Consider the following 15,469-nt stretch of genomic DNA (forward strand, 5'->3'; position numbering starts at 1 on the left):
TTTCAAAGCAAAGGACAGTGTGCTGACCATGATCAGGAGACAATTTATTTTCTTAGAATATCCATCCTTCTTCTACCCCCAGTCTGTATGAACACAGACCCACTGCCACCACACCCTTTACACTGCAGGTGCCTTTTCTATCGGGTCGGATCCTTGGAATTCACACTCCCTGAGCAGCAAGTGAATGCAGTGAGGGCTGGCAGTGGGGAGCTCACCTTCCTAAGCATATTTATTGTCTGTGCCTTGAGTGTGGTAGCTGGAAGCCCAGAAGAGCAATATGTCACCACCCAAGGCAATAGTGCACAAAGGTGGAGTGGTAGGTAGCTGCCTAGGGAGAACAGCAAAGAGAATTGAACATCAAGTAGCAGAGACTGCTCTGATAACTGTGCATTTGTCATTTTGTGGTGGAGTGCACGTGTGGGGGGCTGAGTAAAATGTTACACCGATATTCCAGCTGTTGCAGCTATGTTAATATTTAATTTTTTGTTTTCATTTTGAAATTCAATACAAAGTCTACCTACCAGCACTAGTAATTAGCTAGGAATATACAGTTTAAGACAAGGTTCTGGCATACCTGTTTATATGGGATTTATGTAGAATTAAATAATGGGAAAACATTTTAATAATGCGTTAATTAAAAGTAAGATAAAATATTTAACAGCTTGATATTATCATTTAAAAGTGGGAAATTTTTAATTAAAAAAAAAAACAAAGAAAATTTTTTTTTCTTAAAGATTGTGATATTGTCTCACATCTCAAAAGAAGGTGAAATTACTGTCTTTGATGAAATGTTTGATTTGGCATCTTTGGAGATGTTTACAGGAAAGCCCCAGATTAAGCCTCATGCTCTGCTAGTTTGCTTGCTGGGAAATGTTTTGGCCTGAGGCTGTGTAGTCCTGGAATGGCTGGTGGCAGCCTGGCAAGCCCAGCTGAGAGGGGTCACTTGCACTCTGTGGAAAGCTGAAACGGTTCCCCTGCGTTGCATTCTTTTGAAAAGGAGTGGGAATCGTTGCCATTTAGAAACCAATGAAAATGATGACCATGCAGCCTGATAATGGCTTTTCTGAAAACAGCCAGAAAAACAGCAAAGATTGAAGCTGTAGGAAGAAAAGAGTGGAAGGAACAAGGAGACCTCAGAATCACTGTCAGAACAGGGATGCATCTCTGAAGGGGCACTGTTGATGGCACTATGGAAACAAATTGCACTTCTGAAAAACATCCAAAAGAAAGCTCTATGCTTCTCAGTGAAAGGTTTCAGCAGTCAGGTGTTAGTATTTTCCAAGGTCAGATGAATCTATTCGTTAGAAAAAAAAGAATTTCAGAACAGAAATCTAGAATCTCTGTGAAAATGACAGAGTGTATTATGCCTTTACCACCCTTTCTCAGATATTTAAAGTCCAGCTTTTCAAGCACCCAGCAGACATCTACAGTCCTACATCTACAATAGAGACTTACCTGAAAAAAGACAGCAGGTGAATGATTAATACAATTATGTTGGCTGATCTTGAGTATACAGCAAGTTAAGTGGAAAAGTAAAGTTCTTGTAGATTAGCTGTTCCAGTGACAGTTAAATATGTGTGGATCAGAAAAAAGTTATTTTATTAAGCTAACAGTCTATACTGGAGACAAGAATGCTACAGCAAAATTCAGCTTTACTGGCAATGGATCCAGGGTATTGTGGAACAGCCTATATTGTTAAAAATTAATAGGAAGGATGAGAAGAATTCTGGAGAAATGCAGTGGTGCAAGTTGCTGTATGGACAAGCTTGATATTATTGAATCTGTTTAAGCAAAACCTTCTACTGAGTACTGGGAAGATACAAGTGGATTTGCAGAAACATCCTTGTCATCATCATCAGTGTTGAGTCTGCATAACATAATGTTAAGCACTTCAGCTACTGATGATGGAGTAGCCAAATAACATGCCTGGAGACTTCTGCTGGGAGTTGGGCACATTATCTTGGGATTTTAAGTGATGACAAAATGCTGCTGGAAAACAGGCTCATCTGTGTAATAATTATTCCAGAGATTCATTCAAAGTCAGGGAGCATGATCAGTTAATTAAATTGGTTACTGTGGACTTGATACTCTCTAGAGGGGGAGGGTCAGGCTTTGCTGTCTCATGTGAAGTGCAGTTGGGTGTGCTCATGGAGATGTTATACTACACAGGACAGAAGATAGAAAGATACTCTGTGAAGCATTTGCACACTTCTTGGCTGACTGCCCTCATCCAAAATTCAGAAGGAAATTGTCTGCTAAACTAGAAGCACTTTAAGGGTAGTAGTTGCTCAACACAGTTCATACATTTTGTAATTTTGACTTCTGACTCTTACAAAGCCCTACAAAGAAGCTCATTCAGGGTTTCTGTTTACTGTAAAGGAAGGAGCATTTCCTGTAGTCAGGCAAGAAAACAAAAAGGAGAATTGTTGTCCCACCTTTGTAGGAATGGGGTGACAATTGCATTACTTTATGAGAGACACAGCATATATAAAGTTAATCTTTTTCATTGTAGGAATATGTTTATACAAAATTGTGAAGAGGCTTGATTCAGTAGTCAGAAACAGGTTTAGAACCATTGGAGGTGAGGATACAGTATATCTGGATCTGCTGGGGAGTGTCATGGCTAGGTGAGCTCAGATTGGTATTTAGGAGGTTTGTACTTCACTGAAAATTCAGCACTGGTTTCATTCTTAGTGATTTGAGTGATTGCTTATTCTTGAAATAGAAATAAGCCATGCATGACTGTCTTGAAAAAATTGCAACCCCAAAGATATGTGGACATTTGCTGTAATTATACATGTTCCTGTTCTCACTGAGTTGGCCATGTTGTTTTTACAGTCCCTAAATTAGTCTGAGTGTGCCACATTGTTTAACAGTGGTTTAAATATTTAAGTAAAACTTAGAGAAGTGAATTAAAACTGGTCATAAAATATAGACACCAGCTTTCCCTGGTACATATATCCACAGTTTTGTCAAGCAGAAACTACTCCCATCCAAACAGGATTACATCTCATTTGTTATGTTAACAGACTTATTTTCAGTAATTTGGGTGCATTAATGCTTTAAGACTCCTTTTAAGGGTCCAGTTCTGAATGCTCTGTTCATACTTTTCTACTTGCAGCTAACTGTATTTCCCTATATTGTTCTTCTTGCAAAGCAGTGGCTCTTCAAAAAAACTGCTGCTTCTCATATTAATGAGATTTTAGTGTTGTCAGCTTTTCATATTTTATTAATATGTAATGGGTTTTTTCATAGAAAAGTCATTTCACAATATTACTTGCCTTTTAATGGGAGTTTTTGTTCATATTAATGTATATTGCTGAAAATTGATTTTAAAATAAGTAATAAATGAAAATAGTGTTCAGTGAAAAATGAAAAAAGTTACTTCTTTGAACATAGACAACCAGCTATCATTTTAAATTTTCATGACATTTTTCTCTTAATTCAGCAGCTTTTCTTTTTGGCAATTTAACATATTAAATTCTTTAGTACAAGCTTCTTTTATTAATGTCATAGGTGCTTTTACTTTCATAGATTAAAGTGATATGATTTCAAAACTGTGCCTGTTATTTTGTGTGATATCACTGACTAATCTTTCATAAAAATGTAAGAGTATAAGCTGGCATTTATATTGCTTATTATTAAATTTATGAGCATTTGATTTGATGGCACTTCAACTGAAATGTAACTGAGACCGGTCTCAAATGAGAGGTATTTCATTTCTGAATATGTATTGGCAAGGTCAGTGCTTAATTGGAAGACTATTTTTGAAGTAGAGCACCTTTAGTACTGATGCCCCTCACATTGTGGATTGTTAGAATTCTTTATGCTTTGCTGAAAGTTTCTTTGTGTTGAAAATATTAACAGGTGACTTACGGCTGAAACCTTTTAATTCACGCTTAATATTTAAATGGCAGGAAGTTTTCTGTGGGGTGTTATGGGAGTTCCTTAGGGAGGAAACAGTTCTGTTCTGACTCCTGCTGGGTTTTGAGGACAAATCCCATCGCTGTTTCCTGGCTGGCCTCGGTCTCTTTTGCCTGGCATGATTTTGAGTGCCTTGAGGGAGAGTATCTGGCTCTGTGTGCCCACAGACCAGTGGTGCCTGAGCCCCCTCCCTGGCTGGACTCTGCAGCAGGCAGCTGCCACGCAGGACCCAGCCCTAGCTCTAATGCTGAATGTTGCCTTGGTTTCCAGCAGTGCCCTTACCTGTGGTCATTCAGGCAAGCAAAGTCTCCCAGCAGCTCCTGACCTCTGCAGCCTCGGACAGCCAGTGGAGCCATTCACTGTTTGCCTTGATACCCTCATGGACAAAGAAGGTGTTGTTCAAACGAGAGTCTGACCTCAGCCACCTTCTGGTCAGTAAAAGATGATTTGCCACTTGCAGTATTTGTAAGGATTGTAGCCATTCTGTAAAAACTAGATGTTGGGAATTTACTATCCAGTTCATTTCTAATTTTGTCTCAGATGTTTGTGTTCGTTTGACATTACTACAGTCTCACCAACTAGTTTGGGGACTTCCAAAGAATTACTGTGACAGGTGTACAGCTGTGTGATTGCTGTGTAAATTCTGCTAGACACTTAGTAATGAAAAGAATCTATATAGTCTGATGAATTTGTGCATAGTGTGGTTTTTTTGTGAATTGTGATAATCAAAAGATAAATATATAAATTAAGATTCTAATAATTACTTACGGGAATAAGTAGTTTTTACACATTTGGACTAGAAAAAAGATTTAACTGTTGGGATAGTAAAATTCTTAAATGTGAAGGCGATTAGTACCTCTAAACTTTTTAAAATAATTTCTTTCTTTATATAATTTGACTTGTTGCTGAAGTTTGTGAATTATGTTTTCATACACTATGTAAATTTTTCCTCTTCCTCCATAGCCTGAAGATGTGTCCAATATGTCAGTGTCTTCTGAATTTGGAATAACCCTTCAGAAATGTGGTATGGTAAGTTTTCTTATACTTGTCTCGTTAATTTGGTATTAATGACCAAATGACCTTTAAAAAGTGGGAACCTAATTGTGCCCATGCTGAGTTTTTGGGAGTATGTGCATTTTGATATTATGATAGTCCCACTCTCTGTGAGGCAGTTTGGCAATGTTGATTCAAAACAGAAGTCAGTGAAATCTCTCAGGCTTCAGGGCCTTTTGGATTGTGGTTGAAGTAAAAACCTGACTGTGAATTTCTAAAACTGCAAATGGACAAATCCCAATGAACTCCAGAGTAATCAGCCAAGAGCCTTGGTAGAGATAGAGACAAATTTTACAAAGAGATAAACCTTCTAAGATATTCCACTGGCCCAGCCATGGGTGCTATACCTGGGTCAAGTGTGAACTTCTTTTGAAGGATGAAGCACTGACCCCTGCATTACCCATTGTGTGTTTGGGCATCCTAACACCCAACCATAGAAAAAACATAGTGTTATAGTCTGCATATTCAATGGGACTTAGCTACAGCACAGTATTTAGTGAAAAAAGGTTTCATTTGACTTGTGTAAATTCTTATGAGGAGCAAAAACCTCCCTATTGTAAAAAATTATTTAACTTCCCATTTTATTTTTATTAGACTGTTATTTTTTCCTTTATTTTCTTTTTTATTTGTCCTTTCTTTGCATGAGATGAAGCAGATATGAATTTTTATAATTACAGTCAGTTCATCTTAGCTGTCTCCTGGAGAGAGAGAGCACATCCAACCAATCTGAATTCAGCACTGAAATTGTGCCTATGAGGGTAGAGGATTCAGTAACCAGTACAGAAGAGGTGACATTATAACCTCACCAGATCAGCTGTGTAGAGAAGAATGAATGTGCATCACATCTCATGGCACTAATCACCTCTAATGTCATTATTGAAATGGTAGAATATCATGATTAATGAGGCTGAAGAGTGAGCATTTCAGACATAAGTAGTTACACAGAATCTTCTGCTTTTCTATCTGTGGATTCTCAATTTTTGTACCAGAGCCTCTCAGAAGCAGACTTTGAAGTGGTCCTGTGTTGTTTTTTCTGCTGTTTGCAACACAGTCCCACATAGGCTCATTAAAAGCTGCAAAATAACTTCTGTAGGAGATTAAAGGTAGTCTGTTGTAGATGCTGGCGTTACCAGAAAATGCTTTTGTAGAGGTGTTACTGAAAATGATACAATTATACAATTATATGTGATTGTCTTCCACCTGCAAATGCAGTTCACATTTAACTTTCCTTGGCTTACCTTGTCTTCTGCTTCAGTCCTATTTCAAGTGAACAAATGCTTTCATGCTAAGAGACAGACTGGCCATATGGTGCTCTTTAGCTGTTTTAAATAGTAAAACATGGATTTTGCTGATTTTCCTCTTGCAATGAGTTGCTCCTCAGACCATGGAGGTGTTGCATGTTTGTTTCTTGGATTCAGGATTTTTCTAACATCTTAGTGTAGAAATAATCTTACTAAAACCGTGGTGTTCATATTTTACCAGTGCTTCCAGCATCTACTGACTTCCTTCTTTCCAGAATTGTGCTTCTTTAAGAGCTTCAGTCCATAGTATGACATGAACTTTTCTGTCACAGGGACAATAATCCTTAGCAGAGCTGAAAGAAATCTTTAAATTTAATTGCTTGTTTTCTAACACTTTTACTTGTCTTGTTTCTTAATCTCCTAAGCATTCATGCATTGGAGATGATCAATGATTCTATAGTCTTTTTTTTTCTCCCTCCTTTCCTGTCTCTAGTTCTAACTTATTCCTAACAAGAATCCTCCATTCCTTTCAACTTCCATGGCAATTCCTTCCTCCTTTCTTTTCTCCTGTCATGTCCGTGGCCTCGCTGTGGTTCTTTTGTGCCACTCTCCCAGGTACCTCAAGTGAGGTCATTTGCAGGGGGTGATGACACACATGGGGCACTTCAGCAGAGGGAAAATGGAGTAGGTGCTTAGGCATCATCAATACCTGTGGTTGGGTTTGACTCCTGTAGAGGCCTGGTAGCCTATCTGCTCTAAAAGCAAGGTAAAACATCTTCAGGCAAATTAGAGGAGCAGCTTAAACAGGGTAACCAGTGGTGATTGATCACAGTGGCAACACAGTAGAGAGGAGTTCTTTCTAGGAGCAATCAAACCATACCTGTTGCTGGATTCTCATCTGCTGATTTTGGGGAAAAAAAAAAATCCAAATTCTTTCAGCCCCCTTGCAATTGAGTTTAAGTCTGATTGCCAGTCAAAAATAAGGAATGAATTTAATAAAAAATTGATTTAATATTAATGAGAAATGTGGATTTGAGACTTTTTTTCCTGTTTCATTTTGGTTTTGCTTTTTAAAGCAAGTATCTAGCCTTTGTGATGGCACATGAAATGTTGAAAGGCATCTTGACTGCATCATGCCAGTTCAGAAACCAGGAGAGAGAAAATCTAACCAAAATATAACACATTTTTAATACTTGATGATTTTAATTCTCAAAAGTTGGCATATAACTCATGATATACAAGTATATGAAATTGGTGATGGTTTCCTCAGAAATCTAACTAAGCCTGTTTTTGTACATGCATTAACGCCTACATTTTTATACATTGTTTGCAACTATTATTATTTATACAATAAATAGTTGGGTATTCTGTCACTTAGAGAAATGTGCACTAAACCATAATAATTTTGTTAAACTGTTTCTTCTCCTTGATTCGTGTAATTCTAAAACTGTAATCTGGATTCTATGCTGAATTAGTATGAAATGCAGAGATCAGTGCATAGTGAGAGCATAGCTACATGTATTGAATCCTTTGGCTACCATGAACTCTGGTGTAATTTCTGAAGTCTATCACAATCCATATTTTTAGAACTTATTTGTCATGGGGACTGCTTTGTTATTTTATATTTGCTGGTGTCCAGATACAGTGTAGACATTTCCTTAAAATGAAAATCTAAAAAGAGAAAGGTTCAGCCTGAACTATAATTCTGTCAATTAAGGGACTATTAATTTAGTGTCATTATTTGAGACCTCATAAATCATCATGAATATACTATAGATGGCCATATTATTATGGACCCTATAAAGATTTAGAAAATTCTGGTTTAATATGAGTTACAGAGGAAGGCAGTTTGGAAGGTGAGAGGTCAGTAAGCAACTCTGTGCTCAGAGTAATTTCATTTATAGGGTATAGTTGCTCAATGAGACTTAAGGGCTTAATGGAATAAATAAATAAAATCACATTAGTGCATGTTACTAGAGATTGGTGATTAGTGTACCACCTTCATTGCTGTTTGGAAGCAGAGCCATGAACTCCATGGTGGCTCTGGACTGGTGGACTGGTGGTTCCACCTGCCCTAACATGGGAAGGGCAAGTTGAGACAGCTGGCATCCTTCAGAGAATGGGGTTGCTAGGAAAGAAAGGAAAATAAAGACTAAAACTGCTTGGAGAGAATTACTTTGCAGTGAGGCAGCTGGCAAAAGAAACTTCCTTGTGGTACAAAGGTACAAATTTAAGAATTTTCCAGACTCTGGTTATAAAGTTATGATCCAGTTTTGCAATATCACAGGGATATTCAGAATTTGATTATGTTTCTGGTCCTGTATGATTTGGGGTTCCACCTTCTGGCTTTCTGCCACTGTCTTCAAGCAGCAGCTTGACATACCAGCTGGGAATGTGAGATCAAACTGAATGTGGTTTCATTTGCAGATCAGTCAAAATACTTTCAGAAAATAAGTTTTCACATATAATGAAATTTTATTTGTAATTCAGGATGATTTTGCTGTTAAGAAGCAGATACAGCCATTTTGCACCATTAATACGAATATTTCTGTTTTCAGGTGGATGTTGAACATGACCCTCAAACTGCATACATTACACTTGTGATTAATAACACCAACTCAGTGCTCTCAACAAACATCACAGATCTTATCCTCCTGGACAACATCACTGGTCTGCATGTTGAAAAAACCAGTGGGAATAAGACCACAGATGGCATTCAGATTTACAGGAAAAGTTCCTTGCAAGGTAACAAAATCTGCAGTAAAATACCCTAATAATATGTGTCAAAGTGCATCTGTTAAAATCACAGTGATCATTTATTTATTTATTTATTTATTTATAGTGGTGTAAATTATTTGATTATCAGTTAATGCAAGTGAAAAAAATCTGGGAAAGGTTTTAGGTGGCAGTGTCCAGTTCTGGTCAGCTCACTGTTAGCTGCTTTGACTCCCACCTTTGAACTGCTTCCAGTCTTCCAGGCACAGAACTGAGCCTCCTGTGCTTTATAAAAGTTGCCATCAAAAATCAAAGAGTCTTTCACAATTGTATTTGTTAATTTCCAGTATTTTTAAAAACTTCTGCAGAAGGCATTTTAATCATATTTTGAGCCATCTTTAGCCAAGTGTGGCAGTTCAGCCTGCTGAGGTGTTGAGGTGCATTGGAATTGCAAAAGACCATTCAAACAGGAAAAATGATTAATCAGAAATAAGGCAGCTCTTCTCAGTATCTCTTCTCTCCAAACTGAACAAATTATAAAGGTTTGACTTTATAATAAAGAGTAATAGAGAAATAAACCTATTCCAGTTGTGAAGTCAGTGTGCTCCTTTTCTAATTGGTAACAGTTCAATCAATGCACATGCATTAAATTTTATCCTTCTTGATTTCTTCATCTCCTTTTTCCTAATCACAAGCATGTCAAAAATTAGCAGCTTGCTTTTGGGAGGCATGGTATTTCTCCCGGAGCTTCAGAACTGTTCAGTGATTTCTGTTTATAATCAAAGTATCTATGGTTATGATAGTTTTATAGTGAAAGATTTCCACATAGAAATGGGAAATAAATAGACTTGGGGCTGCTGTCTGATTGTAATTGGATAGCCAGACTCCCTGATAACAGCAGTGTGAGCCATGGTACTGATTGCAGGACTGGTTTTTTTGGAAATGTTCAGGAGTTGCTTGCTTTTCTGGAAACAATTATTCCTGAGAAAGAATAGAAAAATGGCTTGCATATCTGATCTAGTAGGCCAAGTTGGAGCTGCTACATACTCTATTTATAATTACTGAATCTGGAGTTGAAGCTAGCTTTTCCAGGCAAATCAGTGTGAAAAATACTGGAGTGAAAGAAAATCCAACAGACCTGCATAGTTTGAGATTTGGTCATTACTATATTAATCCCTGAAGTCAGCCATACCTTGCCACTAGGGCAGGGACAGAAGGCTCTATCTACACTGGCCTATGTACTGTCATGCTCAGTGTTTGCCATAATAATGTTTTCCCTATTTCAGTGCATTGTGAATCAAAATTGACCTGAAATTTGTCAGATTTCTCTTTGGTTTCAACAAGGCAAGTATCAACCTGTTAGTGGTTAAAATCTAGGCAGTCCCTTTGATAATAAAAAATATTTTAAAATAGTCTCATGTAGAGTTTTGGTACCAAAAAATAATGTTTTTGAGTAGGTCGAGGCATCATTTAATGCAGTTTCCAGATCCTGGGCTGAATTTTCTTAGAGGCAGCAGACATGAAGGATGTTGCTGAACTCAAGTGGCCATGAACTGTCTGTTCTGGGTGTGTGGCATCTGCTCTGTCAGAAAGGAAAAGCTCCAGTTCAGTCCCAAGCCTTCCCCAGGGATTTTTGAGAAATTTTCATGGAGCAGAGCAAATCTATCCATATCCCTGTTTTAATAGGTGGAGAATACTTTGCAATCAACTACTCTGCACTTCTTGATGCTGAAGAAATGTGGCATGGCAGGGTCTTGACACTGCCTGCAAAGCTAACTTTCAGGAGTTCATCACAGGTATTTTATTCACAGTTTTATTCTGCTTTTCACAGTTTCTGTAAGAAAAACAGTCTCCAGGGAGGTTCCTGCCTCCCTAAATAACGAGGCCATCATGTAATGAAATGAAACTCTCAGGCTCTCTGATTGTTTACCAGGAATTTATAAATGCATGAACTATTCTTCATAGCTCAAGAAGTCATAGACCTCCTTGAATAAAGTATTTTTGTGTGTTGTCTTGTAGCCTTTCTTTGTACTTTTCATATTTTTCTCCAGTTTATTGATCTGTCCTGGAAATAAGTGTCACACATGCTTTCATGTGTGTTCCTGAAGTCTAAGAGAGATTGAAAGTTTTGCCATGTATTTATAATAAAAGAATTTCTTTTAACTGAAAAACAAGTTCAGCAGTTAAGGAAAACATCATTGCTCATAAAAAAGAAACCTTTTGGTATAAGAGTTTTCTGGGCCTGAAAGATTTTTCAAAGAAGCTGAGAAATCTCCATCCTCACTGATTTTTGAGAACTCTGTTGCATCTGGCTCTGAAAACAACTGGTCTAATGCTGGAGCTTTGAGTAGGAGACAGGACAAGTGGTTTCAGCCAAAGTAAAGTTTTTCAATTCTTAAATACGTATGGCTTGATGGTTTTTTCTGTGGTTTTCATAATTGCATATAATTATAACCTGCAGATGTATTTTTCATTTCAATTGCCTTTCTCCTTGGTTTTGGACGAAAAAATGTTCCATGTGTATGGGAATGGTACTAGAGTGGTGGAGAGGAAAACTTAAAAACACAGGACATGGCAAAAGTAGAGATTTATGTACTCACTGTTCTGTGCATTCTCAGTCAACCCAGATTTTATAGGCAAAGAAAAATGTAATACTTTGTGAATTGGGATATGGGGAGTGTATCCCACAGAGCAGCTGCTTCCATGTCTTTTAGTGTTACCCCTAAGTACCCTGTGTTTTCTTATCAGATTTATTCAGCTTTAAGCTTAATGAGGGGTATAGCTAATATTTGAGAGAGAGGCTTTTCTAGAGACTAGGCTGTTTGCCAGTGGATTCTGGTTTTTCTTTTAATACAGGTAATTTTTTATATCTCTTTCAGAATAAAACACATCTCGTATCATTGACAGCATCATTTACCATAACGGAAGAAGAAAAGACCAAGGTAAATTCTATTATTTGTTATTACATTGATTCTCCTCCTTATACTTCTGGACAATCTAAAATAAATCCTAGGAGCTAAGGATGTGGTTATATACTTGTCTCATCACTCAGCTGTTGGCTGGTAATCATACACAAGTTCTGCCTTCTCAGATTTTAAGAAGAAGGAAACAGGACTCAACGAATGGGGTCTTTTTTTGTCTTAAACCAGCAATATGGAAAATCTGAAAATGCCATTATGCTGCTTGCCATGTTCTTTCGTTTGAGGAATCATCCAGGCACGGCAAACTGATGAGGAATATGCTCACCTGCTGCTGTGCCTAACCACCATGAAAAAGTTTTTTCTTTTTTCAAAAGGGTTAAGTTATCCTCCACATGTTGAGGGAAGGTTTCTGTATGATGCTGGTACTCAAGCCTGAGAAATAAAACTGCAGAAAGAGTGACATAGTTTATGCTTCCTTTCATTTTTTAACTCGTCATTCTTCCAATATGACTTTCTGTTCTTGGCTTCTGAAGTAGTTCTGAAAAGTAGTTTTTAACAGACCAAATAACCCTTCAAAATTACATTGATTGCAGTAGTATTATTCTTCTAGATAATTTTTTTATTAAAAAACCTCTCTATTTCATCCATCAGTTTGATTCCTAGAGTAATCTCTTCCCCTAACTTGTTTTTCTCCCCCAGCCTCTCATTAACTTGACAGGCTGCTTTTGCAAGGGGTCGTTTTTAAAGAAGCTGTGGGTGGGCTCACAGGAGTACTTTGTGTTCAGGCAGAAGCAAGCAGTTTGTTTCACCACAGAACATTTTTGCCATGGTTGTGCATGTGGATAGGGCATGCCTGAATAAGTCCTGAGGTCTAGACCACTCATTCCTTCCATGGACCTGTCCCATGAGTTTCTCTCTGCCTTTAGAATAAGTAATCTGTTTGGAGATGGGGCACAGGGGCCTCTTGTTCCAGTATTCTCTTTTGCTGGGAATCTCTGCCTTCTCAGCTCTTATTACTGTAATAGATACATGTCCAGACATGGCTTTCTTATAATTGAAAATCAAGTGCCCATTCTGTTAAAATTAAAGCCATAATTAAACACAATATGAAGTAAAACTGTCCATAAGCTAAAGAACTCATTGTCCCTGGATAACAATCTAGTAATATTTAAAAGGGTTGGACATTTGTATAGCTAAGAATTACAAATGGACTTGCCATAAATCTATTTTTTGGAAACTCTTAGAGGTGTAAAGCATGAAGTAGCTGACTGGGTTAAAAAATAACTTCATGAATGTTTTTTGTAAAGTTCAGTGTGAATTGATTTGCAGCAGTTGCTGATGTCTTAAGCCAAGACTGTAAGCTACATTGGTCTCAACTGACCATGAAAATTTCTGCAGTCTGTGAAATTAGCTCAGCTGCATTTGGATTTAGTAAATGAACAGGCTTTGTAACTAAAATGTGTGGTAAAGATGTGTGGAAAATGCTGTAAATTTTTGAAAAATAAAGCTTAGAAATCATTTAACACATCATGTTTCACATGCATAATATTTGACTTTGGGCTGTGGCCAAGCATAAGGTGTTTTGGAATGAAACCAGTTTGTGTATGGAAATTAGGATTGGTTGGAGAAGGTGTGATGTATTTTATTTCGTTCATATTGTCAGCTATCATAAATGCTCTCCATCTCAGATTTATTTATTAAAAAATAATTATTTAAGCCTGTTCATGGGTATTTTAAAGTCAATGCACATATGTGACTAAGTGGACAGTAGATGTTGACTTTGGGAATGACAGGTGAAGAATTAATTACTTAGTTGTGGCAGTGTCATGCTACACTGGTCCCATCAGCTTTCACATGATTTGCTTGAACACTTAGAAACTATGCTGTTCTTTAAAGTTTTACAAACCTGTGGATTTCTCTTCTGTGCTTGGTTGCCTGGAATAAGGTAATTTTGTGGGTTATGAAAAAAATATGAGTATTGCTCATCTGAGTGTCTGTGCCAGATGTCATCCCACAGCGCTTCAGAGCCTGTGAGTACTTTGTGCCTCTGCCCTTGGCTGGGGGAGTTTGGTGCTGAATGGGACATTGGTGAAAAGGGAAGTTCTGCCATCTAAGCATGTTGCATGGGAGAGATGATAGTTCCTTTGCACTGACTTTTATGAGGCTTGCTTCCCTCAGTGTCATGCAAAGCAGTGGGAGCACATCAGTTCTTGAAAGAAACTTGGGCCTGTAATTCCTCTTCCCAGTGTTGGGATGGCTTTACAGATTAGCTTAAGGGATGGTTTTGAGGCCTGCACGTGTGTCCATGGTTTGAAGGTCAATCTGCATGGCCAACATTTGGTTTTGACTTGAGCCAGGGCTCTGGCACCTCCCCTGCACCTTCCACTGTGGTGCTTTCAGATGGGGTTGAGCATTTGCTGCATTTGCTCTGCTTGGACTGACAGCATCCCCAATGACATGGACTGTCCTTGCAGAGCCCATTTTCTTTAAGTATAAAAGCACAGACAAAACTGCCTACCCTCATGCAGACTGACTGTCTCACCATGGGTCTCACCTCATATTTAGAAAGCACAGTCATTCCATAGCCATTGTTTTTTGTTCACCAAAACTTAATCTAAGCAGCTTCTTTCCAGCTTCACTGAATCCATAGCCTCACCAGATCCTTGCTTTCCCCAGAAGCCTAGAGAGTTCCTTAAATTTCACAGAGTGCATGGATATTAGACAAATGCAAGTGGGTTCAGACAAAATGATGAAGCTTCTTTTCCTGAAGTATTATCTATGGTATCTCCTGTTTCCTGAAAGTGGAGGGATCTCAGTCAGAGTCCTGATGTGACAGAGGTATTAAATTGCAATAAATTATTTTCAAAATGTGGGCTGTGTTTAAATATTGTTTCCTATGCAGAATTACCATTGACTCTATGGAATGTTGTCAGATTTCTGCTCCAAGAAAAAACCATACCCAGCTTGTGAGCAGCATGTTAATTATTTACAGTTCCTAGCCCCAGCAGAGTGATCAGTTTGTGGTGAAACATTATACTAATAGCTGTGCTATGTTTTTCATTGCAAGATCTCATAGAACTAAACAAACACTGAATTAACTTTTGCTACACAGAGCATGGAGCAAAAATTAATTTTTAATGCAATTCAATTTAAAGATTAAGTTAAGAGTCAAAGTGAAAGGTCTACCAAGTTGTTATCAGGCTCATGGTCCCAGTGCTCCTGCCAGGCTTTTCTGACTCAGGCTCATGCAGAAGCTGCAAGGTTGCCCACAGATTGGGTGGGTGTCAGTTGCATGTTTTTTCTGAGCTCCTATTGGTACTTTCTCCCTATGGTGTTCACTCAGCTTTATTGAATCAAGAAATGGCCATTAATTAAAGTAGCCAACATCTGACTGACTTTCCAGAGCCTATAAGCAGTATCAATGCCATCAATTTCAATGAGATTTCTAAGAAGAGTGGCAGCTTTGGAAAACAGGGCACCCAAAAGTCAGAGCAAAAAAATACAATCTGTGAAGTTGTCTTGCTTGAATTGCACAGAAATTTGGATAAGGTGAACATAGCAAACTGTGCTGACTTGGAAACGTATTGAAAACACACACTGGTTTGAAAATATTCA

General features: G+C 37.9%; 1 protein-coding gene across 2 annotated transcripts in view; it reads left to right on the plus strand.

Annotated features, from left to right (window-relative positions):
- Positions 1 to 15,469, plus strand: part of EVC2 (EvC ciliary complex subunit 2) — a 65,614-nt gene that overhangs the window by 6,687 nt on the left and 43,458 nt on the right. For both annotated transcript variants that reach the window (XM_079307032.1, XM_079307031.1), the window contains exons 3-7: positions 4,195 to 4,355; positions 4,888 to 4,953; positions 8,777 to 8,963; positions 10,620 to 10,729; positions 11,813 to 11,875. In XM_079307032.1, coding sequence (XP_079163158.1) covers positions 4,195 to 4,355; positions 4,888 to 4,953; positions 8,777 to 8,963; positions 10,620 to 10,729; positions 11,813 to 11,875 — 587 coding nt within the window. The remainder of the gene's footprint in view (positions 1 to 4,194; positions 4,356 to 4,887; positions 4,954 to 8,776; positions 8,964 to 10,619; positions 10,730 to 11,812; positions 11,876 to 15,469) is intronic.

Source organism: Erithacus rubecula (assembly GCF_903797595.1).
Source record: "Erithacus rubecula genome assembly, chromosome: 5".
In the NCBI taxonomy this organism is placed as follows: Eukaryota; Metazoa; Chordata; class Aves; order Passeriformes; family Muscicapidae; genus Erithacus; species Erithacus rubecula.